Source organism: Lethenteron reissneri, chromosome 28 (assembly GCF_015708825.2).
Source record: "Lethenteron reissneri isolate LAM-NWPU_2019-01 chromosome 28, ASM1570882v1, whole genome shotgun sequence".
In the NCBI taxonomy this organism is placed as follows: Eukaryota; Metazoa; Chordata; class Hyperoartia; order Petromyzontiformes; family Petromyzontidae; genus Lethenteron; species Lethenteron reissneri.
In genome coordinates, this window is record NC_083806.1 from 8365382 (window position 1) to 8383408 (window position 18027).

General features: G+C 47.3%; 1 protein-coding gene across 2 annotated transcripts in view; it reads left to right on the forward strand.

Annotated features, from left to right (window-relative positions):
* Positions 1-324: 324 nt before the first annotated feature.
* The window catches only part of LOC133348906 (lysophospholipase D GDPD1-like), a 28500-nt gene continuing 10797 nt past the window's right edge, over positions 325-18027 (forward strand). The window contains exons 1-2 of one of the 2 annotated variants that reach the window (XM_061562015.1): positions 325-748; positions 14933-14975. In XM_061562015.1, the coding sequence (XP_061417999.1) occupies positions 604-748; positions 14933-14975 (188 nt within the window). In that variant the 5' untranslated portion in view covers positions 325-603. Of the gene's footprint in view, positions 749-11401; positions 11502-14932; positions 14976-18027 lie in introns of those variants that run through there. The other variant, XM_061562016.1, reaches the window with a different exon arrangement.

The window sequence follows — 18027 nt, forward strand, 5'->3', positions numbered from 1 at the left end:
TGCGAATCGGAGGTGGGGGTGGTTAGGACAACAAACTAAACTAAAAACACAACAGTCCTAAAGAAACATGTTTTCAATCTGGAACGACAGCGGCTTGAGCAAGCTTTCATCCAGCAGCGGATCGATCGTGACTTGTGATAACGAATGATGATTCAACGTCAGTCATTCGAGTTTTGAAAACCACCCTGTTGGTGATATCAATCACGCACCTCGTCCCCTCCCTCCTCGAGCCCTCCACGCCCCCGCAGAGGTATGTGAGTGAAACACCACCCACCTCCCACAGGTGTATGCGTGTGTGTGCGTGTATATATAAACACGAGCTTATCCGCGTAGCCGTACACACACACACTGCTGTGCCGCACAAGTGCTGTGAGCGACCACAGAACAAACACGCACACACGCACGCGCGCACACACTTAAAACGCACAACCAGGCACGCGTACCTGTCACACGTCAAGGCACGGCGCTCCTCGATCTCAAGGTGCGCGCCACGTTTGTCTCGGGCTGAAGGGCACACACACGGTCGAGCAGACGAGAAACCCGGCGAGGAGAGCAGGCAGGCAGGCAGGTTGACGGTGCAGTTTGCGGGAGAGGGGAGCCGGCATGTGTCTGCTACTGCTGCTGTACGTGGCCGTGCCGTTGCTGGTGGTCTACGCGGTCGCTTCGATCTTCCTCCTCAAGAACCCTGCCGTGCTGCACAGGAAGAAGAATCTGCACTTCCACTGCAGACACATCTCCCACCGTGGCGGTGAGCAAGCAGCAAGGCCAACCCGGCCACATGCGTACACCTGTACACCTTGAACACCTGAGTAGCTTTCGATTTAAAGCTTTCGTGACTGCAGGGATTCATCTTCTTGGTTCTTTCGGTAAAGTCACGTAGAAGGGAAATAATAAAAATAAAAATAAAATACAATTCTCACGACGTTTCGGCCACAACGCAAGCAGCCGTCCTCAGGTGAAGAACAGGTCTGTCGGAAAGACAGCGTCTGAATGAATGATTGAGACGCTTCATTCAGACACTGTCTTCCCGACAGACCTGTTTTTCACCTGAGGACGGCTGCTTGCGTTGTGGCCGAAACGTCGTGAAAATTATTTTATTACGTTTTATTTTTATTATTTTATTATTTCCCTTCTACGTGACTTTACCAAAAGAACCAAGAAGATGACCTGAGTAGCTCTGCACCTATGCACACGAGTACGCAAACACATACCTCTGCGCATGAACACCTGGGTAGCTCTACACCTGTACAACGCACACCTATGCACATGGACACCCGAGTAAACGCTACGCCTGTGCATCTGAGCACGTGGATACCTGCCGGAAATGAACACTTGCAAAAACGTGAACATTTGCGTAATCTCAACGCGTGTGCATCTGAGCACCTGGGCAGGTGGCCACCACCTGTGAGTACACACACACGTGTACACATCAACACCGGCGCGCCTGAACACTCCACACATGACGGTAGAGTGAAATCGATCTCAAGATAGGCAGCACGGATTGAGACAGCACAGTAACGAACTGGGCGGTACGAACTTGGCAGTAGAGATAGGAACACGCAAACGACACAGCACAGACAGCACAAACTGGGCAGTGCATGTCAGGCAAATAGTACGGATGAGACGCAGTACAGATCAGACAGACTAGGAAGTACACGAGACTCACAGTCCAAACGAGACCCTACAAACTGGGCCGTACATACGAGACTGGAAGTATAAACAAGACGCACGATACAGCACATACGAGGCAGTACACATCGGACAGAGCAAACGATACCGAGAGTCCAGACGGGACAGGCTGAAGAGCGAGTTTATATTACAAAAAGCATCGATTATTCTAAACGACAGTAACCCAGATTCGCGAAACGTGGGGAGTATCGAACAGAAATCATCTCAAGCCTCGCGTCAACCACGTGACTCATTCTCAGCGCCGCCCGCTGTGAAAACAGACGCCGCTCGCCTGCGCAGCAGCAGCGCCGAGGCTTTGATGTAGCCACCATCCTCCTCATTCCCCCTATCCACCTCATCCTCCCCATCCTCCCATCCTCCCATCCTCCCCATCCTCCCATCCTCCCATCCACCCCATCCACCCCATCCCCCCATCCTCCCCATCCACCCCATCCACCCATCCTCCCATCCTCCCATCCTCCCCATCCTCCCCATCCACCCCATCCACCCATCCTCCCATCCACCCCATCCACCCCATCCTCCCATCCTCCCATCCACCCCATCCTCCAATCCACCTCATCCTCCCATCCTGCCCCGTTATTTCTCAGCTCTCTCGCTCTCTTTCCTGCTCCCCCTCTCTTTCTCCGTACGCGCGTGTCCCCCCCCCCCCCCTCCCGTTGTGACTCGTTACCAACCTTCCCGTGGCGACGTTGATGCGCGGGCAATAAGTCGGGCTGCTGTAGGAAGTTTGACAGCGAGACTTCCTGAGCGGCATTGACCGAATCTCGACCGCAAACCGCAACCGCGATCCCATCCATGCCCGCGTGGGTGGCAGAGCAAAACGTATATTAAGTTCACTTGCTTGCTTGCTTGCGCGCTTACGACCGTGCAAATCTTTCGGTCGTTTTTTAACCCACTTCCCGTGATCCAATCGAGCTGACATCTTGCACACAGACTCGTTGTGCGTGAGAATTTATTTTCGTGAAAATTTTTTTCCAAAATTTTACACTTTTTAGGAAAAAATTAATTACATTTAATTACCAATTGCTTAATGGTGGCAGGCAATCATCTGACCCATAGGTGGCAGCCATCTCAAGCCAGAGGACTAGAGGACTCTAGCCGCCACGCATATAAAGGATTTATAGTGTAAAACTTTATTTTTACGGGTTAATTTTTTTCGTGCCTAGTCCGGGTTCGAGTGGTGGGGGGGGGTGGGGGTGGTGTGTGCACGTCACACGCACGCGTGCGGTAGGTAACGACGGTCAACGCGAATGGCAAACACATCAAACATATCGGCAACAACAAAAAGCTAAACATACAAAAAAGTATGCGGGATCACGCTCGGCTTCCGTGCAGCCGAGCGGGACAGCGTTGGCTGCGGCGGGGTCAACCCCCCCCCCCCCCCCAGTTCCGAGTTCAACATCCAGCGGTGGAAAAAGTGACGTCCGACACGGGTCCTGGGGGTCAACGAGAGTTGTTCGACCAGTACACTTCACCGCCCCGGTCAGCGTTGGGCTGGCGACGGGCAGAGAGAATTTCACTCGTTCAAGGTGCCGGACTTGAGGTCACCGTACTCCTGGGGGGGCCGTCCATAAATGACGTCACGCACCTAGGGATGGGGGGGGGGTCAGACATTTGTGACGATGTGTGACGAGGAGGAGGAGGGGGGGGTTTGAGAAATGTGACGTCACATCAAAATGCGCAACTTTTAATAAATATAGACAACACGTTCTACTTAATTACATAGACTTTTTAATAAATGTTTTCTCCTACAACATCAAAGTGCAGCGCCACATTAAATACGCACTACAATGACAATCGTTTAAAGCGATTTGAAGCATGTTGGATTTTGGGGGGGGGGGGCAGAGCTTTGTGACGTCATATTTGAGGGGGGGGGGGGAGTCAAAAATCGTCCAAAATCGCATAACGTCTCGATTTAAAGCTTTCGTGACTGCAGGGATTCATCTTCTTGGTTCTTTCGGTAAAGTCACGTAGAAGGGAAGTAATACAATAATAAAAAATAAAACATAATAAAATAATTCTCACGACGTTTCGGCCACAATGCAAGCAGCCGTCCTCAGGTGCTTGCGTTGTGGCCGAAACGTGAGAATTATTTTATTATGTTTTATTTTTATTACTTTACTACTTCCCTTCTACGTGACTTTACTGAAAGAACCATGAAGAAGAAGAAGATCGCGTAACGTCATTTATGGACGGCCCCTGTTGGGAAATCGGTGGGGGCCACCCAAACGTGGACATCGCAGGCTCAACCCCGCGTTTAGCTGCCGAGATGGGACGGGTCAGGCCGCATTCCGGGTGACTGGGTCCGTCGTGGGGAATGTTTTTGTTATCCGAATAAGGTCGCTTTAAGTGACGACACCCTTGTACATTTGAACACGCAGTAGGCTTTCGCGACCAATGTTATCTATGATACAGGGTTTTTTTTTGGAGTTCCCGTTGAACAATAACAGGGAATGCTCTTTTAGTGCACACAATCGACAGGAGGTACACAAACAACGGGCATGCATAATGCGCATGCATACCGTACGCTGATTACCATATAAATAGTCGAACCGGCAATGGATACCCACAGCCGTTTAAATGCGTAATCATTAATCCCATCCCCCACTTCGCGCAAGAACAGCAAAACAAGTGACGTCACTCTTCTATTTAAGTAACGAAACAGGAGGATTCCTCCACATACTCTGGCTGTCGCCTGATGAAGCTGGTTGTAATTATTGGCGAATCGTTCAAAAATATTGTGGCTTGGCTCTCCAACACACCGGTGTAGTGCTGTACTAGTGACGAATTGGCACGTTCTGTTTACGTGACAAACCTTACTCATTGGCTGTGTCGGGTGGTGGCGGGTTTAACGACACATCGATATATCTAAGCGATCTAACACAACAACAACAACCTGTATTATGGACCCTTGTCATGGGCAACACGGCCATTGGAGCTAGAGATATTGCTTTCAAAGGTTGTGACCCCACACGCTTTGCCAAAAGTTGGCACGTTCACGTGGCCTCGCCCTCCGGGCGTGCACCTAGCCTGGCACGGTCGCCGCGGTGACGTCACCGCCACTTGGTGAAGAACAGAGGCTGTTGGGGTGCTGTAGTTAGTAGTGGCTGGATTGTTGTTGTGTGTGTGTGTGTGGAGGATTTATATCGTAACTTAGCAAATGCCCCCCGAGTGAGTTGACGGCACAAAGTGTGAGTTGTTCAAATTAATTATTACATGCCCTGCCAATGAGGGCAGGGGTTATTACCGCTGTGTGGATTTCTCAGCCACGGTTTAAAAACCAACTCCTGTAACTTTTAACTCGTCCGTTAGTAATTAAATTGCCAGGGTGATGGGGGAGGGGGTTTTAGTGTCATGTGAATTCCACTATCATCTAAGTTCGACTCCAGGCCGTGGAGAACGTGAATGCGGGCAGAGTGATATTTGAACCGGTGATGCAGGGAGCCTTCACCACCAGCCTGCGCTGGCCAGCGTGGTGAAGTATGGTTAAACATCTTCTTGGTTCTTTCGGTAAAGTCACGTAGAAGGGAAGGCTGCTTGCGTTGTCGCCGAAACGTCGTGAGAATTATTTTATGTTTTATTTTTATTATTTTATTACTTCCCTTCTATGTGACTTTACCGAAAGAACCAAGCAAGAAGATGAATTCCTGCAGTCACGAAAGCTTTAAATCGAAATATGGTTAAACAATCAGCGCGAGGGTTGACAGCGGTGTATTGACAAAGAATACATTAAGATTATTATTACGAATATTACGTTCATGAATAGGGCGCTGATGGCATGACGGCGATTATACAATCGGCTCATTTTGCTTGAGAACCGACTCAAATGTGGCAGTGGTTATGTAATGGATGTCGGTGGTGCTGCTCGTGGAACAACAGCACTTGCCCCAACAGGTTGCTAATGTTTCGATTTAAAGCTTTCGTGACTGCAGGGATTCATCTTCTTGGTTCTTTCGGTAAAGTCACGTAGAAGGGAAATAATAAAATAAGAATATATTATTTTATTATGTTTTATTTTTATTATTTTATTATTTCCCTTCTACGTGACTTTACCGAAAGAACCAAGAAGAGGTTGCTAATGCTATACGCGGATGAGAGGGAGATCTTCGTCTTTGGTAATGATCGTAGAGTGAGTTGTTTATGGATTGAGAATTGTGACGGTGGTGGTAGTAATGTTGTAATGGAGGTGGTGGTTTCATGGTGGCGTTGATGAGACGATGTGGTTTTATAATTACTGGTGATTGTTTTGGCGATAGTGGTGGTTATGTACTGGAGGTGATGGTCATACTCAGAATCTATATATAAATTGGAAGAATCCGATTAGCTATAAAGCTCTTTTTTACAGACGTCCGGTAGGTGGGGGGGGGTCAGAAAGTTACAACAACTATCACGATAGGAGTGGTTGTATCGGTTATTAGAGTACTGTACATACTGTAATCAACAACACACACAACCTTGCACCGAGTGTCCAATAGCGCTCAGTCCTAAGCATTTTGCAAAACCACCCAGTTCCTGAAGAACTGAATTGTGGCCATCTTGCCCTCAAACACCATCAATGCACTGAGTAAAATGTGAACCTACGAAAGTTTAAATAATGCATGACACGGAGAGATTTTGTAATAAGCAGTGCACATTGTTGTGTATTGTTGGAACTATTTGGTTTTACCGGTCTGCAATTATATTTTTGCTACAGTGTATATGCTTTTTTTGCTCCTCGTTTACAGGTTAAATTATTGTAATCGTGGTGCTGCTGTTGCTGAATATGGAAAAGTGTGATTCTTACAACGGTGGGCTTTAGATTATTTAGGCTGCTATAAATTTCCACATGATGAGCCACTTCATTGAGATATAATTTGTGGCCAGGTCGCTTTTTAAACGGAAGCTAATAGCTCTGTGGGCTTTACCCGATAAAAAACACACATTCCTGCGGAGGGAGTTGGTAGGAACGTTGGGTTGCTCGGTCAATGGCCAGGGTCAACGGCGGCATGGTGTATTCCGTAAATATGCCCGACTGTGAGGGCGGGCACAAGCCGGCGTGAGTAGGTTAAACGTTGAGTTTCATAAGGGCACCACGGGGTGACCAGCCCCTCCCCACCCAGCCCCACCCCTCCCACCCCCCACCCAACCCCTCCCCACCCTCCCCACCCAGTCCCTCCCCACCCTCCCCTCCCCACCCAGCCCCACCCTCACCACCCAGCCCCTCCCCACCCTCCCCTGCCCACCCACCCCACCCAGCCCCTCCTTGCACGACGGACGGACGGACACAATAATCCCCTGTGGGCTGGTGTAACCAGGAGGTTCCTACCACTAAAAACAGTTTAGTTTTAATAGTATTTGTGTGATTGTCTTACCTGTCCTATACTTTGCACTCCTATCGTTTTTTCAATAACCTGATTCTGAGGTGACAGCAAAAAGTGATTTATACTTTGTGGTGACGCTGCTGCGACTGTTACTCGTGACTGCATCGATGTTAGGTAACATGGGTCTGGGATTGTGACCGCCCTTAAATTCCACACAGGTTTAACGAGTTGGTAGTGACTCATTCCCCCTCCCCGTGGCGACGTCCCCACGATCTCTTAAGTTCAAAACCTCAGTGCTGCTTAGCTACCGCCCGCGGCATCTGTTACTCAAGGACCTAGGAACACTGGGAGGCAAAACGGGCTGCAAATGTTGGTGCTGCACGCCTTTGCCGGGACAATTTCACATCTCCTCCCCCTTAACTTGTATTTAAGAGCTTGCATCTTGGAATCCCTGCCTCACTTGATGCAGCAAATCTGGCTGTGACGGTCCCACCTGATGACGGAGACTTGTGTTGCCTCCGAAACGTCGTGATTTTATTTGTAATTTTTATTTTTTTATTCATTTTTATTTCATTTTTTTACCTACGTGACTTTACAGAAAGAACTAAGAGTATGAATCCTTGCAGTCACGAAAGCTTCAAATCTAGAATTCACATCGCACACACACGTATTGTCCCCTTGTTGTGAAGTATTATGGGAAACAATATACAGTATATGTACAAATATTTCAACCGACCCCGATTCAACGTTTTAAAAGAACAAAAACAAACATCACACTTTAATATTGATTTGAAGCTTTCGTGACTGCAGGAATCCATACTCTTTGGCTCTTTCGGTAAAGTCACGTAGGTAGAAAAATAAAATAAAAAAATAATAATACATCACGACGTTTCGATCACAACACAAGCGGTCGTCCTCAGGCGGAGAAAAATATCCAGCAGTGGAACTGCTGAACCAGCGAGAGAGCAGTTACAACAAGAGGTTATTTACGTGGCGAAGGGCAAGCAAGCGGGGTCTGAGCTGGAAAGGAATTCCATCCCCGGACGCAAGCACGTCAGTTGTGTTAATAAGGGAGATTAGGGAGAGAGAGATTAGCATGAAATTAATGTAACTGCTGCCGCAGACACAACTTAGTTTGTAGACACCCAGGGTATTGCATGTCAGGATTGACATCCTTTACAGATGGGATCAAATCACGGATTTTGTGTACTGTATTGAATCGGACCTGGATCTTGTGTTTGTTTAAGAGTGTGGAAATATTTTTGCTAATACCTGCTATGAATGGCAAGGTGATGGTTTTAATTGGGTCCTCAGATGGTTCTCTCCCCATGGTTGGGGCTACAGCTTTGCGGATTGTGTGGTCTGAGTATCCATTCATCTTGAGGGCTTGGTGTACGTGCTCCAGTTCACTGGCAAGGTGGCGCTTGTCGGAGATGCAATGGGCCCTATGGTGTAGTGTTTTGATGAGGGAGTTCTTCTGGGCCGGATGGTGGTGGGAGTCAGGCTTTAGATAGGAATCCGTGTGGGTGGCTTTCCTGTAGATGGAATGTTACAACGAGCCATCAGGCCTCTTCTCGATCAAAACATCCAGAAATGGTAGCTTGCCATCATTTTCCACTTCCATGGTGAATTTTATGGATGGGTGTATGGATGTGGTTGAAAAACTGGTTCAGTGCTGGCTGGCCATGTGGCCAGATGACGAAAGTGTCATCTACGTTTCTCTTCCACAGGCAAGGACGTAGGGTGGATGTCAGGATGGCATCTGTTTCAAATTTCTCCATGAAAACATTCGCTACCACTGGTGATAAGGGAGAACCCATAGGGGTACCTTCATTTTGTTTGTAGAATATACCATTCCAGATTAAGTAAGTGTTGGTAAGGCAGTGCCTCACCAACGTTGGTGCATCAGGATTCAGTCCCTGTTGGACCAAGTCTTCAATGATTGCTATGGTGTCAGGCACAGGTACCTTGGTGAACAGAAAGAATACATCGAAGCTGACAAGCAAATCATCTGGAGACAGTGAAATGTCCTTGATTAGAGAAACCAAGTGAGTTGAATTAAGTACTGCTGAAGTTGTCTTGCCCATGAATGGAAGCAGGGTCTCAGACAGAAATCGGGCCAATTTGTAGGTAGGTAAGTTTATGGTAGAAACGATAGGACGGAGTGGAGTACTTTCTTTATGGATTTTTGGAAGACCATAAAATCTGGGTGGTCTAGCAACCGAAGGTTTTAGAAATAGCTGATTGGTCGATTCGATTATAGAAGTCGAATTAGTGATGATATTGTTAATTTTTGTAGCCAGGCGGTTGGTAGGATCTTTGTGATTTTAGTATAACTGCCATCATTAAGAAGGTCCTGGATTGTGTTGTTGTATGTGGCTTTATCCATGATGACCGTGGCATTTCCCTTGTTGGCTGAAAGCATGACAATGTCATCTCTCTTTTTCAATTGAACGAGTTCAGAGCACTCGTCCCTGCTGATGTTACTAATGGGTTTATTAGCGTTCTTTAGGATGGTGGCGATTTCAGATCTTGGAACATCTGCTGGGATGTGACCTAAACCTTCGAGGGCTACGTCAACCTGGGCAAGGATATCATCCACTGGGACGTGTTTGGGGGGTGACTGCAAAGTTCAGCCCTCTAGCTAGTACCGATTTTAGGCTATCGGAAACTGGGCTGTTACTCTGATTGATGACAATCTTGTTAGCATCTAACTTTTAATGCGTGGATCTGGCTTCTTTTTTGACAGGATATTGAATTTAGCAATCAAGTTAACTTTACAGTTGGTTGACATTGTCGCGGCAGAAGAAACAGTCATGTTATCTACAAGGTCCCAATCAGATGTGGACATTTTTTTCTGTTAAAGCTGAGTGTGATTGTAAAAGACGTTTAGTCATCGACCTTTGGCTTTTTAAAAAAGCAAATTGAGCGGCAGCATTTCTTTCAGCCAAGCAAACTCTTGGCCGGTTTAGACCTTCCGAGTCTTAAGGTTTATGAGTGCTCATGCATCTGGACAGCCAGCGGCATTGTTTAGCAAGCCTGACTGCGCTGATGAGACACAGAAGATGGAAACTCGATCTAGAGTCTGCTTCTTTACATCTCATATTGCTTGGTCGATATTCGTCGGGCAAGCTCCCCCCCCCCCTCTCCTCCCCCCCTCAACTCGCTTTTAAGGGATTACATCTTGAATCATTGCCTCACTTGATGCAGCTAATCCGGCTGTGACGGTCTCACCTGATGACGGAGACTTGTGTTGCCTCCGAAACGTCGTGATTTTTTATTTTTTATTTTATTTTATTTTTATTAATTTTGATGTTTTACCTACGTGACTTTACCGAAAAACCTAAGAATATGAATCCTTGCAGTCACGAAAGCTTCAAATCTGGAAGTCAATATGATGTTGGCTTCAATTGCCTTACTTTCTTTTTAATGTAGAGACACGGTACAAATTTAGTTTGCCGGCTTAAGCTTTTAGACGTTGGATCTGTTTTAATTATTTCATATATACTGTACTGGCAAGGAAGGTACACAGTATACAATTCGGGTGGAGAGATGGTGCAGCAGTTAGCGCATGGCACAATCAACTAAAAACGAAACTATTTTATTTAACCAGGTAAAGCCCACTGAGATGCTTTTTGGTTATAAGTGCCTTTGGTCACAAATGACATCTCAACGAAGTGACTTATCACGTGGACATTTATAACAGCCAAATAGTCTAAACGCATGTTTTTGTAAATGTGGAGGGAAAAACCTGAGGACTTGGAAAAAAAACCCACGGGACCACGGTGAAGGAGAGAGAGACATTTAAACTCCAAATACATAACAGGAGTCAGGGTCGAGATCGAACCCACGACCTCCTTCATACCAGGCGAGGGAAATAACATCTCGCCACCATGGCAGCCCAATGAACCCGAATCGACCCAAATCTGACATCCCGCTCACGTACAACATTAGTGGCGAGTGATATCAGAGACCTGTCAAGCTCGAGTCTTGATGAGATCGGGCGCATCCCAATACGGTTTAATCATAGGCTGGTAAACATTGCCTGCTACACTAGAGCAGGGAGAGAGAGCTCAGCATAGATTGAGATGCGGAGTTGTAATTGCGGTCATTATTGCTATGAGCTCTCGAGCGTAATTGAAAACAAAATTTGCACTCACTTATTTAACCGACGCAGGTGTCTCAACCACGGCAATAACCGCACAGCGGATATTTACATTTAATTGGGTTTAAATGTCAGCGGTACGCAACACGTGTACGTCCGTGTGTGTGCGCGCGCGGCTGTCGAGGTGCACCTAACCTGGCACAAGCGCCGTTGTGACGTCACTGCCACGTTGTGGCGAATGACGGTTGTTGTTGTTGTTGTTTGGCCGTCAAATCCAACGTGCTGGCATACGCACGAGCACGAGCACGACGAGACTGCGCACAGAAGTGGTGCCCGATTTATTACAAGCGCGGAAGAAATGACGGGCTGAGAAATGCCTCGACTGAAAACCACCAGCTTCTGAATGCGTAAGTCGAGCGCTCGAACTAACGTCAGCCTCTCGTCAATCCACTGTCGGCTACAGGCCTCTCCATCCCTTGTGAATCGTGTGGGTTGTTTGCGGTGCCGGATGAAGCTTAGTGCGGGGCCTGTAGCATATGTTATAAAGAGGCCCTAAATAAAAAAATAAAAAACACGTAAATATGAAAATACAATTTTTTTTACTTGCACAGTAAAGTAATTAGATTTTTTTTTATTTGCTATACAGTCAGATTATACGACACATCTCTAATAAACACCCAGTCGTTCATAAAAAGTTGAAGGCGGTATAGTACTATAGTAATAGAGCAAGTGCAGAGTCACTGAACCGGAATTGATAGCTTGAAATCATTTAGCGCGGGGCCCTTGAAAGTGCGGGACCCGTAGCTACTACACGTGCAGCTACTACACGTGCAGCTACTACACATGCAGCTACTACACATGCAGCTACTACACATGTAGCTACTACACATGCAGCTACTACACATGCAGCTACTACACATGCAGCTACTACACATGCAGCTACTACACATGTAGCTACTACACATGCAGCTACTACATATGCGGATACTTTTGCTACGAGGATAATCTGCCACTGGTTGTTTGGTCATACTTCACCACGCGTTGTACGGGGTTGGTGAAGTTGGAGCAGCTCAAGGAACTCCGTTCAGAGGTCACCTCTCCCACCGACCTTAGCCGTGGCCGGGAATCGAACCGAGGCTCAGCGGGTTCATAGCGCTCGAGTGCATGGTGTCCCAGAACGCGATGGAGTGCCTGGCTCGAGATCTTGTTTATTGTTTATCATTTATGGGGAGCTGTCGTGTCGTCGTTAGCGGGCGACGCTCCGCTACGAATCCCAGCGACCCGAGTTCAATTCCCAGCTTACGACCAACACCAGTGATGGAATATCTGAAACCAGTCCTGCTCCCCCCCCCACTCCCCACCTCACCCCTTAGGTCGACTCAGCCACAAATCAGTACCTGGTACGATGTGTAAAAACCATTGCAACGAGGGAAACAAAGGCGGTCGGGCGTGGTGCAGGTCACTCACCCCAAATGTGTGTGCCGTGCCGGCCCTCATTAAGTGATTGCAAACAGCGATTATCTCGGCAATTCCGTAGAGGCTAAACGGGGAATCTTTGTAATGTGCGAGGAATTATGTTCATTGGGGCGTTGACGCGTGAACCGCGCCAAACTTTCGCCCATCGCGATCATAACCCCACGTGTTGCTCACAACTTAAATTAGCAAAGCTAACGACGCTGGCAAGCGAGACGCATTCGCACGACGTGTCTGTGTACGGTTTAAATTCTCGCACACGGAAATGCCGGTAGTGTGTGTGTGCACATGTGTCTGTGTGTGTCTGAGTGGGGAGCGGTGGTGCAGCGGTTAGTACGCTGCACTACGAACCCGGCGACCCGGGTTCGATTCCCGCTCACGGCCAACAACGGTGACAAACATCTGAATCGGGTCCTCGGCTCAGCCACGAATGAGTACCTGGTGCGGTGTGTAAAACATCGCCACTCAGGAGACAAAGGCGTCCGGGCGTGGTGCTGGCCACCCACCCCTTTGTGTGCCACGCCGGCCTTCATAGGTGCTCGCTAACAGCACTTGCCCCTACAGCCTGTTAAGGCTATACGGGGGGATCTTTGTCTTTGTATGTGTCTGAGTCAGTCAAATTGGCACAGGAAAGGGCACAATTGTTGCATCAGTCGATCATCTCAGTCGGTCATCTCAGTCGGTCATCTCAGTCGGTCATCTCAGTCAGTCAACCCATGGCACCACCTGGGCCTGTCCCATGACCTCCTGTCAGCAGCGAGCCTTCGACACTTCACGTGGCCTAAAAGTGCACCTAGCCTGGCACAGGCACGGTGGCGATGTCACCGCTACTTCGTGGTGGCTGCTGTTGTTGTTGTATACGTGTCTGGTTTCAATATAGGGTGCTAGCTAACAGCACTTGCCCCAACAATGTGTTAAGTCTAGACGGGGGATCTTTATATTTTGGTTGGTTTTGGTTAAACCATGTTTGTTTGTTGTAGTACAGAGTTAGCCTGATAACTTTAATCTACATTGTCTTATGGTTGTTATTGTTTGACTTGCATCCAACTGGGATTTTTGCACACAGCGTTGAAATGCGGTGTTTTTTCTGGATTTTTCTGTTGCGTGTAGTCACTTTAAGATGTTTCTTTTTCACGTTTTTGTTTTATTGCGGTTGCACCCGAGTCAAGAGCCGCATGGCTCACGGGGTTATCTAACCTATAAAAGGGAAATTTGTGAATATGTGTGTCTGTTCAAAATGTTTAGTGTACTTCCCGACATGCAACAAACTTTAAATTTGCCATGTGGGTACTTTCCAGACTGTACACCATGCAAAAATTATAATAATAGTATTTTGTATATTTTTTGGGGGGGGAGGGGATCAATAATGCATATATTTTGCACGGCAAGTGAGCTGTGACGTCACATCTGTCATGTGACCCGCGCGTGGGGAAGCGTCACGCAGTGTGCCTGCTCATGGCACGCATCCCCCCACCCCGCAACCCTCCGCTTAGCCCGTGTTTTAATCCAAGACAAGAATCCAAGTCCCGGGCGAAGCCGGGTAGTAAAGCTCGTACCTAATACATGAAACTGAAACTGGTTACTTCAATACTGCAAGTGCCTTCCGTGTGAAGCTACCCCACATTTTGGCGGAAGGGTCAAGAAAGACACGTGGCAAGCCGACAGGCAGCCCTGCCTGCAGTCCGTCATCGCTGATTGCTCTTTGAATAAAGCCCTCAAGAGATGAAATCAACAACAGCGGCTTTGAAAGGGAACACTCATAACACTGGTCAAAAAAAAAAAAAAATTCTGGCCTGGACTTTTGCAGCTGTTTTAGACTAATTTCAGGGTGCTGATTCCAAATCTGATCTCAGAGTTGCTCTATCACATCGATTTTTATGCTATCGGCATACCCCATTTTCATTGATTTTACCCGAAATTAACTCTGTCCCTTATGATTGCAAGTTGTTGCGAGTCAGTGACTGCGTTAGTGTTAAAACATGGTGCTGTATTTTTAGGATAGTGTGTTTATAATATCATTTTATGTAGATATCCACATTTATTTAATATTTTTCTTCTGCAGTTTTTATTGAAAATGCAATATTTGATATCTCAAAAACCTGATGTGATAGACATAAACTGATGCCAGATTTGGAATCAGCACCCCAAAATGACCTTATGAACCGTTGGAATGCCTTATGCCAGAAAAAGTGTGTTGACCAGTGTATAATAATTGGCGTCGTTTCGCGAGATGAAGGAACACGCAATACTCGCTCAACTGACCCCTGACCACCTCAGCAGACACTGTGTGTTGTGTGTGTATATCTATCTCTGTCACAATCGTGCAATACTGATCTCATCTGTGTGTGCGTGTGTGCGTTTGCAGGCGCCGGAGAGAAAACCGAGAACACAATCGAGGCCTATGAGAAGTGAGTTACAATCGGGGTGGGAGCGCTGCGCTCATTTTTAAATCCTTTATATTAAGTTCACTTGCGCGCTTGCTTGCTTGCTTACGACCGTGCAAATCTTTCGGCCGTTTTTTAACCCACTTCCCGTGATCCAATCGAGCTGACATTTTCCACACAGACTCGTTGTGCGTGACAATTAATGTTCGTCAATTTTTTTTCCAAAATTTTACACTTTTTAGGACAAAAATATTATATTTAATTACCAATTGCTTAATGGTGCCATGCAATCATCTGACCCATAGGTGGCAGCCATCTCAAGCCAGAGGACGAGAGGACGAGAGAAAAACTTTGTTTTTACGGGTTATACTTGTTACCAACTTGACTCACAATTGTAGCGAGGCTCCCTCTGCGTTACCCGCAACGGCGGTGTGCGCGGGGCGATTCACACCACATCACGTGACGACCTACTTGAGTGACGTCACAGGGATGACAATGACGATGACGATACTGTTGCTGTTGTTGCAAAGTCAACGGTAGGGCACGAGGCACAACGGGGTCGTGATTCAGTGACAACTCAAACTACTGACGCGGCGACATTATGGACACGGTTGTGCGCATGGCTCGGACAGTCGGAAGGGCTTCATGAAATGACTGCCCTGTACTTTATACGGGTTATGGATTGATGCCGCAGGAGTTCGTGGGGCTGCGTAATGAACACGGCAATCGAAGTTCGATTCCCAGCCACGGCTCACATCAGTGGCGAGTGATGTCTGAACTGCGAGGTGTTGACCTCCCCCCGCTCTGCTCTACTTCGCCATGCGTCGGTCAGCATGGTGAAGTATGACCAGATAACCTAGACGACGTGGGGACGGCCTTCATCCAGCAGTGGATTGGCAAAGGCGCTGTCATTCGTTACTATTATTATTAGCACACGTTACACATTACAACAAATACATATCAAATGTTCGTGCTGTTCTATATTTTAACATCACGGAAACTCAAATATACCAAAGACGAATTTTATTCCTGACATTTCCAGACCCAGCTTTTAGGTCGGAGTTGGCATCAAAAGACAACTTCATTCTTATTTCTGCATGCCCTGGAGTTCTGTTTGAGGATGTTAGCTCATGCAAATAAAAACGTTGTGAAGTGCAGACCGCGACGTGGTTACCGTGCCCCGTTTGGGGAAGTACTCGCGCCTTTCTGTATTCGTAACACGTTTAGCATTCCGCAACAGCGGAACCGCGTTATCTTCTTCATCTTGACTTGAGCAACACACACATCGTTCTATTTATTTTTATTACATACAATGAACAATATAATGACGAAAACGTAACATCGTCAATGTCATCATCATCATTAATCATCCACACACACGTTGCATCATACTACAATAACAAACTCAACACATTTGTCAATAACACTGTAGCCTCAAAGGAAACGCATACGGTATATAACAGGCGACGGGTTCAACCAATGGCCTTCGAGAGCACTCTTTGCGCGTTTTCGGGAAATGGAATGTACGTTCACTACGAAGAGTGACCACATCCCTAAACTTTGGCACTTACACATTTTCCCTTTGAGGTCAACAGAGTTGCTATTTGGCGAACGTGTTCTGTTCTTGTTGTTAATTGCTGATTGTGCACCATCACTGCCATCGCAGCAGCAACATCATCGCCAACTGTCATTGTAAGATCACCATCGTCGTCATCATTCGATGCACGGACATCAGCACCACCACCACCACCATCATCATCAACGTCTCATATTCTTAGGTTTTTTCGGTAAAGTCACGTAGGTAAAAAAATTAAAATTAATAAAAGTAAAATAAAAAATAAAATAAAAATCACGACGTTTCAGAGGCAACACAAGCTTCCGTCTTCAGGTGGAACCGTCACAGCACGATAGCTGTATCAAGTGATTTTACCTAAAAAAACCTAAGAATATGAATCCTTGCAGTCACGAAAGCTTCAAATGACAACTATTTTCTACTCCCTACCTCAAATCACCAGTGACAAATGGAGCATGGAGCGTTGTCCCTGCCGCGAGGTCCATTGCGGCTCAGAGGGCAAATTCCACATCGCAGGAGATGAGCCGAATACTGCTGAGCAAGCTGGCCTCGAATCTTTTGAGTTGTATCCGCCCGTGATTAAACCGGGTTCTCAAGCTTAGCGAGGCGATGGCCTCAGCCCGGTCAATAATGATGAATGCACGCACGCACACACACACACACAAAAACTACCCATCACGCTGAGTTTAGTTTTCACTTTGCCATCATCAGCAGCCATGCTCTATCAACTGCATCGATTCAAGCAAGGCCGACCATGCTGACGAGCCACTGAGTGTCCAAAAACCGCTCCAGAGGATGCTTGTGTAGTGTTGTAAAGGACCGACTTCTAAACTTATTTATGGCACACACTGTTTATCATCTTAATACACAGTCCCTATCACACAAAGGGGGTATATGGTCCCCTCACCCGTTACCCTGAGGAGGTACAGCTCCGGACCTTGTACAGCTCTCTAAGCTCCCTGCTATCCCAGCATCCTCTGGCTGGACCTAGGGGATCTCTCCCCGACCACTGGTTACACTGAGCCCTAGCCCTGATAAGGGCTGGAGGGCTTGGTCCAGGGTCCTAGATGTCTTCGGCCGACTTGGGTCTTCGTGTAGCAGAACTGGCCAAGAGCTCTCAGCGCTCTGGCTTTTATACCTGTTCGTGGCCGGGTTGTCCAATCCCCGGCCACCTTGTGGGACCCTCCGATTGGTCCTTCCCAATTTGGCGTTTGGATCCTACCTCACCCCATTTGACCCTGACCGTTTGATTGAGCGGGAAAACCTTGTTTACGATCCGCTCTCTCACAGCTTGCGAACAGCGAGTCGTTATCACCACTACACTTGTACTGAATCAATGCTGCTCACATGATGTCCTCCCAGAAGGCCGTATGGCTGACGGAATGTGTCAAAAATACCCTTCGATGTTTATTTTGTTTGTTATCTGGAGGGACGGGTACATGAAGAAGGCGCGCACTGTCTGCTCGTTTATTTTGTCACAGTCAGGACGGTAAAAGCGATGAC